Source organism: Bos mutus, chromosome 9 (assembly GCF_027580195.1).
Source record: "Bos mutus isolate GX-2022 chromosome 9, NWIPB_WYAK_1.1, whole genome shotgun sequence".
In the NCBI taxonomy this organism is placed as follows: Eukaryota; Metazoa; Chordata; class Mammalia; order Artiodactyla; family Bovidae; genus Bos; species Bos mutus.
The window spans coordinates 67,836,565-67,855,167 of NC_091625.1; the positions used below are offsets into that span (position 1 = coordinate 67,836,565).

An 18,603-nucleotide genomic window follows, 5' to 3' on the forward strand; every position below is an offset into this window, starting at 1 on the left:
TTCTGCTGGAATTCCGTCACCTCCACTAGCTTATTGACAGCAGTGCTTCCCAAGGCCCACTTGCCTTCCACTCCAGAATTCCTGGCTCAGGGTGAGTGACCACACCATCGTGGTTATCCAGGTCATTAAGATCTTTTTTGTTCAGTTCTTCTGTGTATTCTTTCCATCTCTCCTTGATCTCTTCTACTTCTGTTAGGTTTTTTACAGTTTCTGTCCTTTATTGTGCCCATCTTGGGATGAAAGTTTCCTTTGATAGTTCTCATTTTCTTGAAGAGATCTCCAATCTTTTCCCCTTCTGTTTCCCTCTATGTCTTTGCATTGTTCACACAGGAAGGCCTTCTTGCCTCTCCTTGCTGTCCTCTGGAGCTCTGTGTTTAGTTGGGTGTGCCTTTCCCTTTGCCTTTGCTTTTTGCTTCTCTTCTTTCTTAAGCTACTTGTGAAACCTCCTCAGACAACCAACCCCTTTGCCTTCTTGCTTTTCTTTTTATTTGGGATGGTTTTGTTCACTGCCTCCTGTACAATATTACAGACCCCTGTCCATAGTTCTTCAGGGATTCTGTGTACTAGCTCTAATCCCTTGAATCTACTTGTCACCTCCACTGTGTATCCATAGGGATTTTAATTATACCTGGCCAGCTTAGTGGTTTTTCCCCACTTTCTTTAATGTAAGCCTGAATTTTGCTATAAGAAGCTGATGGTCTGACCCACATTCAGCTCCTGGTCTTGTTTTTGCTGACTGTATACAGCTTCTCCAACTTCAGCTACAAAGAATGTAGTCAATCTGATTTCAGTATTGACCATTTGATGATTGATGTCCATGTGTAAAGTTGTCTGTTGTGTTGTTGAAAAAGAGTATTTGCTATGACCAGTGGATTCTCTTGGCATAACAAGGATTATTATGGCCTAGATTATACACTGTGTGCAAAGTACCTGCTCACAGTAACACTCCAACCTTCTTCTAAGAAAACCAGTTACTTTAACCTTTCACACTTCTAAGGTGAGAGCAAGGGTTAGGGAAAGGGGGTGAGCATTCTGTTTTTAAACAAACTCCAACATGATATGGTTATTATCTCTCAAGTCTCCTATCAGTTTCAATTCTCACCATTTTCTCTTTTTAAATCAAAATTCAGAATTTTAGGAATTTATTTAAGAGTTAAGACTTATGCGTTAATTCCAGAAGTGGCAACTACCCATCTACATGTCCCTTATTTGTTCCAGCACAGTTGACAGCATCCTCTCCTATTCTGTTGCCTTCATTTCCTTCTTTACAACGTCACACCTGTCCCTACCAGCAACTTACAGCAGAAGGACAATGTTCACTCTCCTCCAGGGCAATTTAAGAGTATTTTGAGAAAGCCCTGCCCTGTGAAATGGATTATGTCAATCCTATTATTAATACATGCCAGAACATCATAGATCAGAGCACATGTTTTTTTCCCACATAATATCTCATTTGATAGTGTGGTAGCTATCTTCTCTTCATGCTGCTGCTGCTGCTAAGTCACTTCAGTCGTGTCCGACTCTGTGCGACCCCATAGACAGCAGCCTACCAGGCTCCCCCGTCCCTGGGGTTCTCCAGGCAAAAACACTGGAGTGGGTTGCCATTTCCTTCTCCAATGCAGGAAAGTGAAAAGTGAAAGTGAAGTCGCTCAGTCATGTCCCACTCTTCGCGACTCCATGGACTGCAGCCTACCAGGCTCCTCCGTCCATGGGATTTTCCAGGCAAGAGTACTGGAGTGGGGTGCCATTGCCTTCTCTGATCTTCTCTTCATACTGCTCTCTTATTCTTTAGCCTGTTTAGCACTGGATAAAAAACAACAACAAAACATTTCTGCATCTTCTATTTGTGGATGTTTCTCAGGGAGGACAGCCAAGGATAAGAGTAGATAAGAGTGTGGACTTCTAGTACTACAGAAAATTATCAAAATGTGACAAGTTCCCTGCAGGTATATATGCTGTTTATACCAAGTCTTTCCAACCAATGTAGCCTGTGTGAATTTATATACAATGCACTGGCTGCATGGTTGTTCTTTTTTGTTTGTTTAAACTTGAAGTTTATTGGAATGTTGAACCTTGAATTTCAAAGTCTAAAATGCGAATACTAAGAGGAGTGGATAAATAGCCATGAGGAGTCCCTGCAGTTCAGGGCTCTTGGGGGAGATGTGAAAAAGAAGTAGAAAAGAATAGAGCAAAAGAAAGCTATTCCTCCTGCAGATTTAATGCTATGACTTTAAAAGCTAAGTACAGCCCTGGCCAATAAATTGAGTAGATACTGATATGTATTTAAAGGGGAAACATACATTTTCCATACCACAAAGAATTACTCTTCAGACATTAGTGTGTAAATGGAACTGCAAATGCCCACTGTTTACCAAAAGAGCTTATATTCAGAGAGTTAACATAACTCAGTTTCTCAGTAAAAAACTTGAACAGGGGTTTTATATTTCAGAATATTAAAGTCTGTACCATAAAAATTATCTTCTGCTTAGTATTCATGCCAAAAGAAGAGCATCACAAAGATGCATCCGACTTTGAAGAAGTCATTTTAGCCCTCATTTGTTTAGAATTTTTGACTCATGAAAGAAGAAAATGATGCTACTTTTTGAATTAATTTTTATTAAAGTATAGTTGATTTACAATATTACATCATTTTCAGGTACACAGCATAGTGAATCAGTATTTTTGCAGACTGTACTTCGATTATGCAATTTTTAAATCATTCATCATTTGGTGCTTTGAAGAACAGAGATGCCAGTTTTGGTCAATACAATTAAAGTCTCTACTCTGCACCAATCTAAAGTCAAGCAACGTTTATCCACCAATCATATGTCATTCTGAATCCAATAACATATTTCTAAATGTCACCCAAAAGTCAGCAGTTGGAAGTGACCCCTGCTTTATTCTGATCTGAAATTAATTGAGTAACAGGATGAAGGTGAAAATGTTAAGCTCCATTGCCAATCCGAGGCTCTATCCACTTGCCTAAACGTGGCTACGGGAAGCAGCTTCCTTCAGAGTCCTCTCCAACCGCATTGCTGCTCCCAACATGGCCATGTTTAGACTCCCCACCCAAGTCCTGTCTGCATACATCTTGTCACCTGCCAAGCAGAGATGTACATGGAGCAAGCACATCCTATCCCTTCCTATTTTCCCCATGTGTACTTTAAAGAGTCACCACAAGGTGGCAGGATTGTAACATGCTGAGATTGATGATCCCCTGATATTTGTATCATTGTTTTAACACATTTCAGAGATCAGTTTTTCCAAAATAACACAAGTCACGTCCATAAAGATGATGCCTCCCCTCGAGTTCACACTGGCTTGAAGGAAAACAATTCATCTTGCAACAACTATTCTTTAAAGGTTACTTAAAATTATCTCACTAGAAGACCCTTAGCTTCAATTTCTTTGGGAAGCAGGGTTGAAAATGTCTTTAATGACAAAATCATTTTAGTCTTGTGCAAACCTTGGGCACTTTCTATCCCATCTCACGTGGTGCCTCTTCAAAATGTGGTTGGAAGGAAAAGAGCCGCTTGAGTGGCCAGGTGAGCACTCTGCCCTCCGAGGGGTTTGAGGGAGGAGAAAGAGGAGATAGGACAGGTAACCTTCTGGGAACGTCAGGCCTGGGTTCAGATCTGCCCGCAGGAAAGCAGTTTAGACACAGTCCATCCCATCTCCCTTAACCAAGTGAGAGGAGGCGTTGAGGCTTGCAGCAGAAACATTACCAGACTAGAGACTGTTGCAGAATTGTCTTCGCGTTTAAATCCTAAAGCAGATACACAGAAAATTCTCTTACACTGGTACTTCTCTGTCCTCTTTCAACTGCCAATTTTATAAAAGAAGGTGATACTGGAGTGCGTAGCCTATCCCTTCTCTAGGGGATCTTCACGACCCAGGGATTGAACCGGGGTCTCCTGCATTGCAGGTGGATTCTTTACCAACTGAGCAATGAGGGAAGCCCTTAGGGCTACACATTATAGTTCCCTAATTCCTCCACATAAAGTGACCTTTTCAAGACCTCAGTTTTCAGAGTTGAGGGTTTAGAGATGCTTTAGCTAAATCCTTCCACTTGATGGATTCCCAGCAGGTCAGATTCTCTTCAAGATTTCTGAGGAGGACTGCAGGCTACTTACGTACGTTGTGATAGTCGTCTCTACAGAAAATATTGAGAGGCTGATAAATGATCCAGTTCTATTAAGAGCATCATTGAAGGCTGAGACATTAAGCTACCAAGATCTTTCCATGTGGGCTCTTTTTTGCAGGCAGTGTAATAAGAAATGTGCCATGTGCTGATTCCAAGAGAGGCCCAGTCAGCTGCATGAATAGATAGCATTTTTCTGTTCTGCCCGCTGAGTTTTTGCATATCTGTGTGAATTTGAGCCACAGTCTGTTCTTTGTAACTGACCATCTCCTGGGAAGCTAGGTCGGGGGAATACTTCCATAAAGGCCAATTTTACAGCATTTTAAAACACTTAAAGCCTTTTACCTGCTGTAGCAGAGTGCTCCATTTGACTAAGCTCAAGAGAAAAGAGGGCAAGGCTTTTCCTCATCAAGGAAAAATTTCCTGTGCACTGATGACTCATCTCCAAGGTACAGTCTCTGGGAAGAGCTTTCTGTATCCAGAGCCCACCTTGGGCTCTTTGAGAATCTCTGCTGACTCAGCATGCACTGGGGCAGTGGCCCGTCCAGTGCTATTAAGTGAAGATCTTTAAAAACAGATGTGCTGTTGAGAGCATGCGGGTTATTTATTTTCTTGTGTACTTCGTGTTCTAAAAGACTTCTTAAGCAGCTTGTACTTGGAATTATTTTGTGAAAATAAAGACCAGGGAAAGGTGGCTTTGGTAACTTGAGAAGCCTTGATTATCTATTGAGCTGAGGGTTACTGTAGCCAAGTAAGGTCCACCCAGCCAGGTCCGGCTTTATAATTGACAGAGCCCAGAGCCAAGTGAAAATGCTAGGTACCTTGTTCAAAAATTATTAAGAACTTCAAAATGATGACAGCAGGGCATTAAGCTCAGTGACTGCACAAGTAGCCTGCCTCTGAAGCTAGCCCTGCAGCGAGGTCTGCCTTGTAAGCACCCTAGGAAGCTGATCTTTGAACAGTGGCAGTTGAAATGGTATATGGTGGGTTACATTAAAAACTGTGCTGGGTTGCCTAGCAACAAGCTAAGGGACTGAATGGCTGACTTGCAAGTTGAGAAACACCAACTTGAAAGTCTAAATTCACAGAAATCTTCTAGCACTGATAATTTTCAAGAAAAAGTAAGACAGTGGGAGACAGAAACGGGGAGGGGAAGAAAGAACATATTTTTCCACTCATAACCCGGCAGCGGCTAGCTTGTCACTTTCCCTGATCAATCTTCTAAGCAGATAACTCTTCATAAGTGAAGTAGAAGTGAGAAGGAAATTCCAGTTTTCTCAGAAGTATAAATAATAGTTTTCCTTAAAGAAGAAAGAAATGGCAACCCACTCCAATATTCTTGCCTGGATAATTCCATGAATTCCATGGACAGATTAGCCTGGCAGGCTACAATCCATGGGGTCACAAAGAGTTGGACACAACTGAGCAACTAACACTTTAAAGGATGGTGGAAACATGAATTAATCAATGCATATTTTTGAGCACATGCCTTTGGCAACTCAAGGGTACAGTATAAGAAAACGGTTTCACATTTATGGAACATTTAATAGGAAGTACCTCCTATGCAGTAGATTACAGAGATGAATCAGAGACCGCTTTTATTTCTCAGAAACTTAAGCGAGATTATGTGAGAACATGAAACTGAAATATAAGAAACCATTAGACAGCAGCATTACATTTTAAAGAGTGGAGTCCATAATCTCTGCTTCTTCTCTCCTTGGTATTTTACAGGGTCCTTGTGCAGCAGAATCAGAACCAGCTCTCCTGATAGGGAGCAAACAGTTTGGGCTTTCGAGAAATAGTCACATTGCAATTGCATTCGATGACACCAAAGTTAAAAACCGGTATGATTTATTCTGAGATATTAGATAAGAACTGATAAATGGAAGTACTGTTTGTTTACTCAAGTTTAATTAACTAGATTTATTAATATATGAGGTGAGATTTTTTTAATTCACTGAGTGCAGTAAAGAATAGAAATATATTTATCTGATCCCGAGAAGCCCAGTTTAGAAACTCAGCAGACCTGGAAAGTCCTCACCTCTGAAAAGGTTTTGCTATATTCTATGAAATGGCTTCCCTGGTGGCTCAGCTGGTAAAGAATCTGCCTGCAATGCAGGAGACTAGGGTTTGAGCCCTGAATTGGAAAAATGCCCTGGAGAAGGGAATGGCTACCCACTCCAGTATTCTTGCCTGGAGGATCCCATGGACAGAGAAGCCTGGTGGCTTACAGTCCATGGAGTTGCAAAGAGTTGGACAGGACTGAGTGACTAAGCATGTGTGCATCCTTTATGAAAAGGCACCGTGACCCGATGCCGCCCTATGCTGGGGTAAGAACGCTCTTCTTCCTGTTTTATTTTGCATACTTTTATTTCACAGTCTCACCATTGAATTCGAAGTGCGAACTGAAGCTGAATCAGGCTTGCTCTTCTACATGGCTCGGATCAACCACGCTGATTTTGCTACAGTTCAGCTGAAAAACGGATTGCCCTACTTCAGTTATGACTTGGGAAGTGGTGACACCAGCACTATGATCCCCACCAAAATCAATGATGGCCAGTGGCACAAGGTAATAGTCCCAGGATGTCAGCAGTGCCCTACAACGGGGTTACTGGGGGGCAACCATCAGCGTGCCCCTGGCCCCAGGACTGTTTTGCAGTGCAGACACTGACTCTGGGGCTACTGAAATGTGGCAGGGGCTAAAAATACAGCAAGCGCCATATACAACTGCCCAACCTAGGAAAATGGGGTCAGACCTGGATAGGTTTATAGTTGAACACTTGTGTGCCTCATCATGGTACCACAAGATTCCATCATTGTTATACAGCTGTGGTTCCCAAACATCTGTCCACAAACTAAGGCCAGGCAATTGAAGACATTCCCAGTATGCTAAGTATTACCACTTAGAGAAGGAAATGGCAACCCAATCCAGTATTCTTGCCTGGAAAATTCCATGGACAGAGGAGCCTGGTGGGCTATAGTCCATGGGGTCACAAAGAGTCAGACAGGACTGAGCAGGCATGCATGCAAGTATTATTATGGGACAATGGAATGTGTTGATCATGAAGCTCTATGTATTCAATGTAAAGGAATAATATTTATTCTGAAATTCTATTTTCCCATTTTTAAGGGGCCAAAATGGCCTCTCTTTTATGAAATAATATTTGACCAACTCAAAAGCTGGCAACACTAAAATGGGCCTTAAAGCTCCCTTCTCCTGCTCTCCCACCCCCTACAGGTCTGAGCACACTAAGAGTCTAAGAATCTGCTACACTGTGTTTAAAGTCCTCTAGGGTATCATTTCCACCAACAGTCATTTGGAACAACTTTTTAAATGTTGGCCTTACACCCAGAAGCTGGTACTGTTATGGGCACAGAAGGCTCATTTGCCAGCTTACTGTCCTCTTTGGCATGACTGCAAGTAGATAATATACTGCCTGATTAAAACAAAACTCACTCAGAATTTGTCTCTGCACCTGTTGTAGCCTATTAAGAAAAGCTTCCCTAGGTGGACCAATTAAATTTTTAGAGTAAGATATTATTAGCTATTGGAATTTACATATTAACATCCTTGAACTTTTCATATATAGAAAGCTAAGGAACCTGGAAAAAAATGATATAAACTCAAAGTCAACTAATTTGTTATCTAGAAATAAGAAATTTTCTAGGGAGCTTATGACTAGCAAATATTTTATGCAGGAGCTCTATTACGGTTTATTCTAATCTCCGGCTAATAGAATAATAAATATGATACTTGAGAAAGAGACATATTGTCAGGCCACAATGAGGCTGGGATTAAGAAAGATAGTTTAAATACTCTAAGTAGCCAAATGAAGGAGGGGTTTTATCCTTGAGGGTTTTTTAAAAATCATTTCTGAAGCCAGCATAGGTAAGTATAAAATAAGGTCTTCAATTACTCTAATCCTGATGTAGATTTGTTTTTAAACCATTGTTGTCCTCCAGCATTTCACAAGGTTGCTGCTGCTACTGCTGCTAAGTCGCTTCAGTCGTGTCCGACTCTGTGCGACCCCATAGACGGCAGCCCACCAGGCTCCCCCCTCCCTGGGATTCTCCAGGCAAGAACACCGGAGTGGGTTGCCATTTCCTTCTCCAATGCATGAAAGGGAAAAGTGAAAGTGAAGTCGCTCAGTTATGTCTGACTCTTAGCGACCCCATGGACATACTCCTTTTCCTAAATTCAGACTCAGGGATTTTATGCTCAAGCTAGTCTTCACACCATTGGCTTCACTCTGCCCCAGAAGATAAGTCACTTCACTGCTGTAATTTCAGCCCCAGTCAGCTTTCCATCTTTCTCCCGACTAATCAGCTGCTACAGAAACATCAGTGCAACTTGGACACACTGCCCTTCCTCCAATTCTGCATGAGAAGTGCCTATTAAGCAGAGGGATGTAGCGTATCTGAAATTGTGCTGGGGAGACCAGACTTTGCTCAATCAAACTAATGCACTTTTGAAATTGGACATGAATTTTGCAGCCCACTTAATTCTTGACAGGGCTCTCCACTGGCAGGTTTCCTTACAGCAAGCATACCTCTTGATGCATATGCTCACCCAGCAACTGTGGAAGACTCTTCAATCTAAAACTCGCCCAGAAAGACTATGTACTCTTTTGGAGACGGTACTAATGGAAAACACGGACTTTGAGATATTCTTAATTGCACTTATTATTATGGGTTTAGCACATATTAGGCATTCAGTAAAGTACTTCATTTTTTCCTAAGGAATAGCCTGAAAGTTCTTATGTCTTATACTCTGCATATCTGAAATTATCTGTGATTGAAATGAATGACTCCTCTTCTTTTGGTAGATTAAGATTTTGCGAGTTAAGCAAGAAGGAACTATTTATGTAGATGATGCCTCCAACAGAACAATCAGTCCTAAGAAAGCTGATATTCTGGATGTTGTGGGAATGCTGTATGTTGGTGGGCTACCCATTAACTACACTACTCGAAGAATCGGTCCAGTAAGTGTCTGATTTGTTTCATTTGTTGCCTAAATAGATGCCTGAGTCATGAATGTATTTTGAATTACTAGGTCACATTGACCCAATTATAGATGAATAGAAAGTCATCTTTCCTGAGAAGTGACAATTTTTCTAGATAGATCTATGAGAGACAATATTAAAAAACAGTGTGGACCCTGGAGCCAAACTCCCTCGGTTTGATTATGTGCTTAACTGTTTAAGTAGCTGTGTGCTCTTGAGCAAGTTACTTAATTTTTCTTTGACAAAGTCCCCTTTTATGTAAAATAGTATAATAATAATACCAAACAAACAAGGTCTCTGGAAAGATTAAATGAGGTAGTATATTAAAAGTGCTCAGAAGAATACCAAGTATCTAGAAGGTACTAAGACAACAAAAAAGATGATAATAATAATATTGATGGTACTCTTTCAGGAATAGAGATTTAGCAAATACTGAGAGATACTGTATCTATCTTGTTCAATACTGGGTTCAGAATTTAAAGTTCTCAGTTTTGTAAATCAATATTCACAATACATTTTTCTCAGACCACGTATCCTGGTTTGCTTTGGAAAGCATTCTTTTCTTTAAAAAAGGGATTAGTGTTTTTTAAAAATGCACTACACACACGTGTGGTTCATTTCTTTGCTCAGATTAGAACATGTGATGACGTGGTTGTTCTTCATCAAAGACGGTTGTTCATGATGGTTACAATTCTCAGCGTTTAACCCCCCTTGTGGATGATCAGTATTCCTTTCCTTTCATAGCTACTGGCTATGATACCCAGGCTAATCAAAATGAGATTTTCTGAACACTCTCTTCTGAATGAGAGTGGCAAGAGTGGTTAACTTGCCTCCCTTAACCCACATGAACTATAATGAAGCAGAGTACGGCTGATTTATTTCTAGAGTCCCTAAACTTTGAACGTTTCATGCAAACTTTCAAGTTTCATGTATATGTGCATTTTCTTAGGAAAGTGTTGACTGCTTTCATTAGATTTTCATAAGGAAGAAGCACTGATCCAAACCTAATTATATTTTCAAGTAGAATTTGAACACAGACTATGAAAAAAAAATGTATATATAGTAAAGGTTAATAAACTGTCACTCGAAACATGAAATAGAAAGATACTAATTACAAGTTACAATATCCAGAGGGGGCCCAGACCTTTATCGAACCAGGGGTCCCATTAGGGATATAGTGTGCAATATTTTAGAATATCAAAACAGTCATATCCCCCAGCTAGGTGCAGCTTAGTTGAGAAGCAGGATGTGGGATTCTCTGCAGCCATGCCCTGAAGCCTTGGGTGACAGGGCCGACCCGGGGAGTCAGGGGGATGCCTCAGGTCAATCGGCTGATGATTTCTAACACAGAGCACCCTACCAGTGATTATATTCCACATAAAGGCAAACTTCTGCTAAAACCTGGTGTGTGTTTCTTGTGACCTGAACATTTAGGTGACCTATAGCATTGACGGCTGCATTAGAAATCTTCACATGGTGGAAGCGCCTGCTGATCTTGAACAGCCAACCTCCAGCTACCAAGTTGGGACGTGTTTCACAAATGCTCAGAAAGGGACATATTTTGATGGAACAGGTTTTGCCAAAGCAGGTGAGGTGCTTCCATCTCCTTCCTGTTGAATATTAACTAGGTGCAAATATTGACTTCTGGTTTGTGTGGGAAGATAAAAGTCCCTGGGTTCCTAAACTAGCATCCTTTATTTAAACCAGAAATAAAAACTTGTAGGAGTAATTTTTAAAAATGCCTCTTAAAGATTAATGCATCTGATTCTAACAAAAACTAACAGAATAAATAAAAGGCTATTTGGAGAGTTTATTCTATCTCCTTCCCTGGAAATCAATAACAAAAAAAATGTAATTTTACAAAAAGGGTCATATGTTTCTATTGTATAATTATTTACTTTTCAGTTTCCCCAATCTGCCTTTCTTTCTGGAGATGAGATAGTATTTTTCTCTCTTTCTCTCTTCAATTCCTTGCATGGTTCCATTTCTTGTTCTCCCCTTACACACAGGGAAAGAAACCTTTCCCTTTTTTTTAGTATCTCCCTCTTTCCAGTGAGCATTTCTAGTCCAGATTTGGATCCCTGTCAGTGAATATACAATTTGGAAAGAAAAATATGAAATGACTTGTACATAATAACAAAAAAATCTGATATTAACATACTTTGAGATGCATTCAGTCCTATAGTTACCATAGGAACATGCATTTGTTTGCTAGGAAAAAAAAGAGTACGTAATATGTAGCAGTTAACATGGGAACAGAAGTAATTAAGATGTCATTTCTTCTTTCAAGAATATATGATTAAGATTCTTCATGCTCAGAAATCATAAGAAAACAAGTTAAAAAAAAAAAACAAAATAACTAGAAACTGTAGAACACATACAAGCAAGGTTCTGGGGATATTTTAAAAAATGATTCAGTTGTGTTGGGAAAATCAGGAAAGGTTTTATGGAGGAATTGACATTTGAGGTTGGGTTTAAAAGATGAGTTGAAGATACATGCAAAGGTTGGAGATAGAAGAGCAGAGCTCTCCAATAAGTGGGAAACTTCCCCTCTGCAGAGCAGAAAACAGAGAAACACAGGATGAGTTTAATATTGAAATGTTGGAGGTTACGTTAAACCCCAAGTTCCATGTTCTGTGAAAGCCCAAAGCTTTTCTCAAGTTTTCTGCAAATTCAGATATCTGGCATTAGCTTGGTCAGATTAGATTCAGCTTCAGACTCTGCAGTTAACATCCACAGATTGACTTGCCATCTTGTGTGGGCTCTTTGGATTCCAGATCAGACTGGACTGGAAAATTTGCCACATCCCTAGTTTCTAATAACTCCTGCCATCACCTCAACACATAGTGTAATACAAGCTGTGTAAGACTTGGGTGGTCAGAGGAGGTTACATCACTGGAAAACATACAAGTTCAATTTAAAGCCTTGACATCTTTGTCCTTAAAAGCTCTCCAGTTGCCAGTATCTGGGGGTTTTATGGCTTCTTCACTCCCCCTGTCCTCTGCTGAACTGCTTCAAGTCACTCTTCTCGTTTCCTTATTTCTTCTTTTCTAGAACAGAAATGAAATTATTCTGTTTTTCAGAACAATTCAGCTTCTTCTACCTTTTATTCTCAAAATTTGTTCTAAATCCACTTTTATTCATCCAAATCCATCAAATTTCTCAGTAGGAAAAAAACGTATTTCATATATGAAATACAGGTGCCTCCCTTCACTGAAGATAGCTGTGGTTACACATAGCCTTTATTTTTTGCTTAATAAATATGAGACCTGGAAAAAAACTTCATGAGTTTTTCCCTAATATTTCATGCAGGTGATATAGTCTAGCCTGATCTTAATGATTCACTTTGTTTCTAAGAAGCATGTCTTAAATACTTGCTAAAAGATGAAATAAACCAATGAATCAAATATGGAAAATTATAGAGAAATGGCTTAACTTGATAAACTAGAAAAGCCTATTTATGTCCCAGAATCTTCTCCTTCAAAATTGCAGTTGCTTTCTTTATAAATAAAATGTTTGGGGATATTTGAGCCTTTTCAGATCGTTGTGGAACTATTTAGAATGCTGTAGTAAAACTTTCCGGAAAAACCATTGAAATGCATGATTTCATCCAATAGCAAGACTTCTATCAGTCACACCTGGCTCTGAGATTTTCTGAGTCAATCTGAGTGCATATACATTCACTGATTCAACAAATACATATTAAACCTCCACTCTGTGCCAGATACTTTAAGCATAGGAATAAAATGGTGAACATTATAGACAAAGTCTTTGCCCTCACAGAATTTATAGTCTAGGAAGGAAGGCAGCCAAGAAAAAAAGTATGAGGTGTCGGCCATGTGAAAGTCTAGAATGTATAGTTGTCTAACACATGAATTGAAAGCTAGTAAGACCAATGCACTATATGAATTTGAATTAACAATTCCTAAGGGAGGCCTGGCATGCTGCATTTTCATGGGGTCGCAAAGAGTCAGAGACGACTGAGCGACTGAACTGAAACTCGAATACACAACATTTTTTTTTAATCTTCATTTTACAGTTGATGGATTCAAAGTGGGATTGGACCTTCTGGTAGAATTTGAATTCCGCACAACTAGAACCACTGGAGTTCTTCTGGGAATCAGCAGCCAAAAAATGGATGGAATGGGTATTGAAATGATTGATGAAAAGGTGAGCATCACATCTGCATATTTCTGCCTCTTCATGGTATTGTTGTTTACAAGTAGAAATCTCTGTTTTGAAGCATTGTTCTGTTCTTTGTTGAGAGAAGGCTAATTTTATTCTTTTCATCCTTCTGGATTACCTCAAGTGTTTTATGTTTTCAACATACTTATTCTGTGTTGTGGTTGTTCAGTCACAAAGTTGTGTCTTCACGACCCCATGGACTGCAACACACCAGGATTCCCTGTCCCTCACGATCTCTCAGAGTTTGCTCAAGTTCATGTCCATTGCATTGGTGATGCTGTCACAACCATCTCATCCTCTGTCACCCTCCTCTCCTTCTGCTTGTAGTCTTTCCCAGCATCAGGGTCTTTTCCTTTTGCATCAGGTGGCCAAAGTATTGGAGCTTCAGCATCAGTCCTTCCAATGAATATTCAGAGTTGATTTCCTGTAAGATTGACTGGTTTGATCTCCTTGCTGTCCAAGGGACTCTCAGGAGTCTTCTCCAACACCACAGTTCAAAAGCATCAGTTCTGTGGTGCTCCGCCTTCTTTTTGGTCCAGCTCTCACATTCATAGACGACTACTGGAAAAGTGGTGTCTTGGCTTTTTAACACACTGTCTAGGTTTGTCATAGCTTTCCTGCCAAGTAGCAGGAAAGTAATGCCATGAAGTAATGGGACCAGATGCCATGATCTTAGTTGATTTTTTTTTTTAATACTTAGTTTTAAGCCAGCTTTTCCACTCTTCTTCACCATCAAGAGGCTCTTTAATTCCTCTTCCCTTTCTGCCATTAGCATAGTATCATCTGTATATCTGGGGTTGTTGAAATTTCTCCTGGCAATCTTGATTCCAGCATGTAACTCACTCAGCCTGACATTTCTCATGAGGTGTTCTGCGTGTAAGTTAAATAGAGTGACAGTAAACAGCCTTGTCATACTCCTTTCTCAATCTAGAACCAGTCAGTTGTTCCATACAAGTTTCTAACTGATTCTTGATCTGCATACAGGTTTCTCTGGAGACAGGTAAAATGGTCTGGTATTCCCATCTCTTTAACAGTTTTCCACAATTTCTTATGATCCACATAGTCAAAGGTTTTAGCTTAGTCAGTGAAACACTCAGGAGGCAGGTCAGATGGTATGGTATTCCTGTCTTTTAGGAGTTTTCCACAGTTTGTGTCAGTTTGCTCACCATGGATAATCTAATTGTAAATTCCTTTCTTTCCCTGCCTGCCTGTGACCAGCAACCTGCAGTGATATGACTAGTTTACATGGACTTTGTGCTGCAGCACTTAGGTGAAGAGAGGAAGGCAAAATGAGAAATTTCACAAGTTTCCTATTTGATTCCTCAGCAGGAATCATACTTCATCCATGTTCACATTTCACTTCCCAAGAGGAAAAAACACATATTTATCTGAAATATGCTTTTCTTTGCTTCTTCCCTCCTTCCTCTCAGTCTTCAAACCATCCTCAAAGGCAGTTAAGCAAAAAGATGCAGGAGCACAGAGACAAAACGGGGGAAAAATAAGCAACACATAATAGTTTTGCCAGATTTTCAAAACACATTTTCACTGCATCTTGTGGGAGTAAGCCTTACTTCTTCACGTGCTTATTATAGAACCATGGTTCCCTTCAGCTCGTCAGGGTATCAGGTTCCATCATGATCCACATGGATTTCTCACCAAGCTCTTTTTGTATGCAGAATTCCATTACTACACATTCCACTGAATATAGTAAAATCTTAACTGATATCTACATCACTGTATAGTTGACAAACTTTTTACCTGTTTACTTGTACTTTTAATCTTGTTTTTAAAGCCCTTGTTTCTTTTCTTTTACCTTGTCAAATGTTTTGCCAAATTGACTGTTTTTAATGTTTCAGTTATGTTTCTTTTCTACATCAGCTTCAAAAGAATTCTGTCCTCTCAAGTTTCAGGGACCATTCCATGTTACTAAAAACAGGTTTTTCTCATTTAGACAAGAACTCCAGTCTAAGTTCTTAATTGTTAGGAATTTAACTGGCATTCTGGCTCAAAGTCTTTGGTACCTACAACATGGATCTTGCTCCAAAATGTAATTTACGTAAGTCTCAATCCTGTATATAAAATAGATTCTGTGAAGGAAAAAATATACAATTAAAATATGAAAATCTTAAAAAAAAATCCTTTCAAATTAATTTATAAATCATCTTCCTAAGAACACCCACCCTCTAAAGAGATCTGCGGTGGGATTTTCCCCTATGTATACCATATCTTTTTTGTTACCTGGCCTCAAATTGTATTTCACATTTTCAGAAAGCTGAGTTATTGTCTGCTTCACACATCTTGCCTATTGCTCCCAACCATATCCACAAGCAAACAGCATAATTTGTGACTCCTGGTCATTAAATTTGTATTTTAATATGCCTGAGTTACATTGATGTCAAACTATTGCAGCTGATGACTTTTACTTTTGAATCACCATGCTACCCTTCTAATGACACCATCTGTGACCGTTCAATGTCCTGCTTTCTAGCTCATGTTTCATGTGGACAATGGCGCCGGTCGATTCACAGCCATCTATGATGCTGGGGTCCCAGGGCACTTGTGTGATGGGCAGTGGCATAAAGTCACAGCCAACAAGATCAAACACCGCATCGAGCTGACAGTCGATGGGAACCAGGTGGAAGCCCAGAGCCCAAACCGAGCATCTACATCTGCTGATACAAATGACCCTGTGTTTGTTGGCGGGTTCCCCGGTAAGTGTTGCCTACCCTCGCAAGAATTTCTTTGCTCTATTTCATTAGTGGTTTTGAACACATTTATATTCTGTAAGTATGTCCAAGAATGTGTACTTAAGTCTACTTGCATCCCAGCTTTAGAATCTGCTCCAATAAATAACACCTTATCTGACATTTCCAGCATGTAAAATGAGCATTTTCCTTATATAAACCACATGGGACTGGACTTCTCATGATAGCCTCCAAACTTTCATTTGTGGGAAGTGGAGGCTAGAGGAAATGAATTTGGCTTATGAACAGTATGAGACATTTAACAGCAATCAGGGCCAGAAACGGTGTTCTGATTTTTTAAAAATTAATATACCAGAGGAATCATAAAATATTATGGAACTTATTTCCTTAAGTTCTGGAAATCATTGGGTTAAACATAGCTAATTTCCCCCTTAGGCTATTATAGAGTTTATATTACAAAGAAACCCAAGCAATAAATCTGCATTCAAAACTACCTCTCCAGCACATTAAATATAACATTTGAACCAGAGTTACCTAAAGTGCCCATAAACAAGAGTGCTCAACTTGATGAGAAATAAGCCAAGAGCCTCTTAATAAAATACTGTAATAACACAGACTCCTGGAATGGTCTTTCAGTATTTTGGCAAGAGGAAACTTTGTCCCGTTATATAGAGCTCCTCTCCTTAACAAACCAGCCAAAATGTATATTCAGCACCAGTTGATGAAGGAAAGATATAGAAGTCATGGGGACCAATTCTGAGCTCCTCTTTCCAAAGTTGCTCCTGGCTTTTTGAAGATATCACCTTCTGGGACTTCTCTGGCAGTTCAGTGGTTAGGACTCCACACTTGCATTACAGAAGGCACAGGTTTGATCCCTGCCCAGTTGGGGAACTAAGATCCCATATGTCATGTGGTGCCACCAAAAAAAATAATAATTTTTTTTTGGAGGGGAAGAAAGGAAATATCTCCTTCTGATTCAGTAAGGATAAACTCCACAGTATTATGAAAGAGGTAATATACTTCTTCATTTACAGTCTACGAAATGGGATTTTAGTTAGCACTTAGAAGCCCTGCTAAAAGAAGGGACTGTCTCCTTAATAAGAGGAAGATTTTGTGTGCACTCATAACCAACTTAACCTTTGGGGATTTATTTGTATAATAGAAATAATAAAGTGACTATTAAAAGTCCACATCCTAATTCAATATTTAAACTATTTCATCAGTTACTTTAGTTCATTAAATAAAATTTAATAATTTTAAGTCACTCCAACTTATTCCTTCAAAACCAAATTTTTTGTCTGATGTCTTCAAATGCATCATTAATTGTAGATGTCCCCATATTTCAAGGGCTTCCCAGGTGACGCTAGTGGTAAAGAACCCTCCTGCCATGAGTTCTATCCCTAGATTGGGAATATCCCCTAGAGGAGGAAACGGCAACCCACTCTAGTGTTCTGGAGAAATTCCACAGACAGAGGAGCCTGACGGGCTACAGTCCATGGGGTCTCAAAGAGTCGGACAAGACTGAGCAAACACACTGTGTTTCATAATACATAGCTATTAAAAAAAGTTAATGTTTTGCTACCAGTTTAACTGTTAGCGAAGCTAAGAACAAAACCACATAACATTCTCATTGCACCTTAAGCTAACAGCTGACTTATATATGCTCTTAATATGTGCTAAGTCGCTTTAGTTGTGTCCTACTCTTTGTGACCCCATGGACTGTAGCCTACCAGGCTCCTCTGTCCATGGACTTCTCCAGATAAGAATACTGGAGTGGGTTGTCATGCCGTCTTCCAGGGGACCTTCCTGACCCAGGGCTTGAACCCAAGTCTTTTATGTCTCCTGCATTGGCAGGCAGGTTCTTTACCACTAGTGCCACCGGGGAAACTCCACTCTTATCATAGTAGCTGCATTTCAAAATTGAGCTCTCTCTGCTTCATTTTTCAGATGGCCTCAACCAGTTTGGCCTGACAACAAACATTCCTTTCCGAGGTTGCATCCGATCCCTGAAGCTTACCAAAGGCACAGGAAAGCCACTGGAGGTGAATTTTGCCAAGGCCCTGGAACTAAGGGGCGTTCAACCTGTATCATGCCCAGCCAACTAATACAGATAAGTTCAACTCCAAGAAGGGTCCTCCAAAACAACCATTATCAAGAAAAGCAAATACATTTTACTTACATATGCTATCAAAACTAATTTGTGCATGCATGTTGAATGCTTTCTATATTCCAGCGGTGCTAATTCAGATCCCAGACTGAATTTTAATTCAAGTTCTTTCTCAAGTCCATAACTATTAAACCATTTATTGCATTCTAAATAATTGCTTGTTTTGTGTGATTTTGAGGATAAAAGGCAACTGATCATAACTTTCTGTATTTGCAACATGCCCTGGAGTCATCTTGAGAAGAGCTCAGATGTAATTTGTGAAGGCAACGAATTTTTTTTTTTAATTCTATTTTGAATGTCCCTGGTGGCTCAGTGGTAAAGAATCCACCTGCCAGTGCAGGAGACCTGGGTTCAATCCTTATGTTGGGAAGATCCCCTGGAGAAAGAAATGGCAACCCACTC

The 18,603-nt window shown here is 39.9% G+C and overlaps 1 protein-coding gene across 1 annotated transcript in view; it reads left to right on the forward strand.

The window, feature by feature from the left end:
* LAMA2 (laminin subunit alpha 2) overlaps positions 1-18,372 on the forward strand; it is a 707,066-nt gene extending 688,694 nt beyond the window's left edge. The window contains exons 58-64 of the mRNA XM_070376649.1: positions 5,873-5,985; positions 6,521-6,710; positions 8,968-9,123; positions 10,579-10,732; positions 13,184-13,314; positions 15,818-16,040; positions 17,982-18,372. Coding sequence (XP_070232750.1) covers positions 5,873-5,985; positions 6,521-6,710; positions 8,968-9,123; positions 10,579-10,732; positions 13,184-13,314; positions 15,818-16,040; positions 17,982-18,139 — 1,125 coding nt within the window. The 3' untranslated portion in view covers positions 18,140-18,372. The remainder of the gene's footprint in view (positions 1-5,872; positions 5,986-6,520; positions 6,711-8,967; positions 9,124-10,578; positions 10,733-13,183; positions 13,315-15,817; positions 16,041-17,981) is intronic.
* The last annotated feature ends 231 nt before the right edge of the window (positions 18,373-18,603 follow it).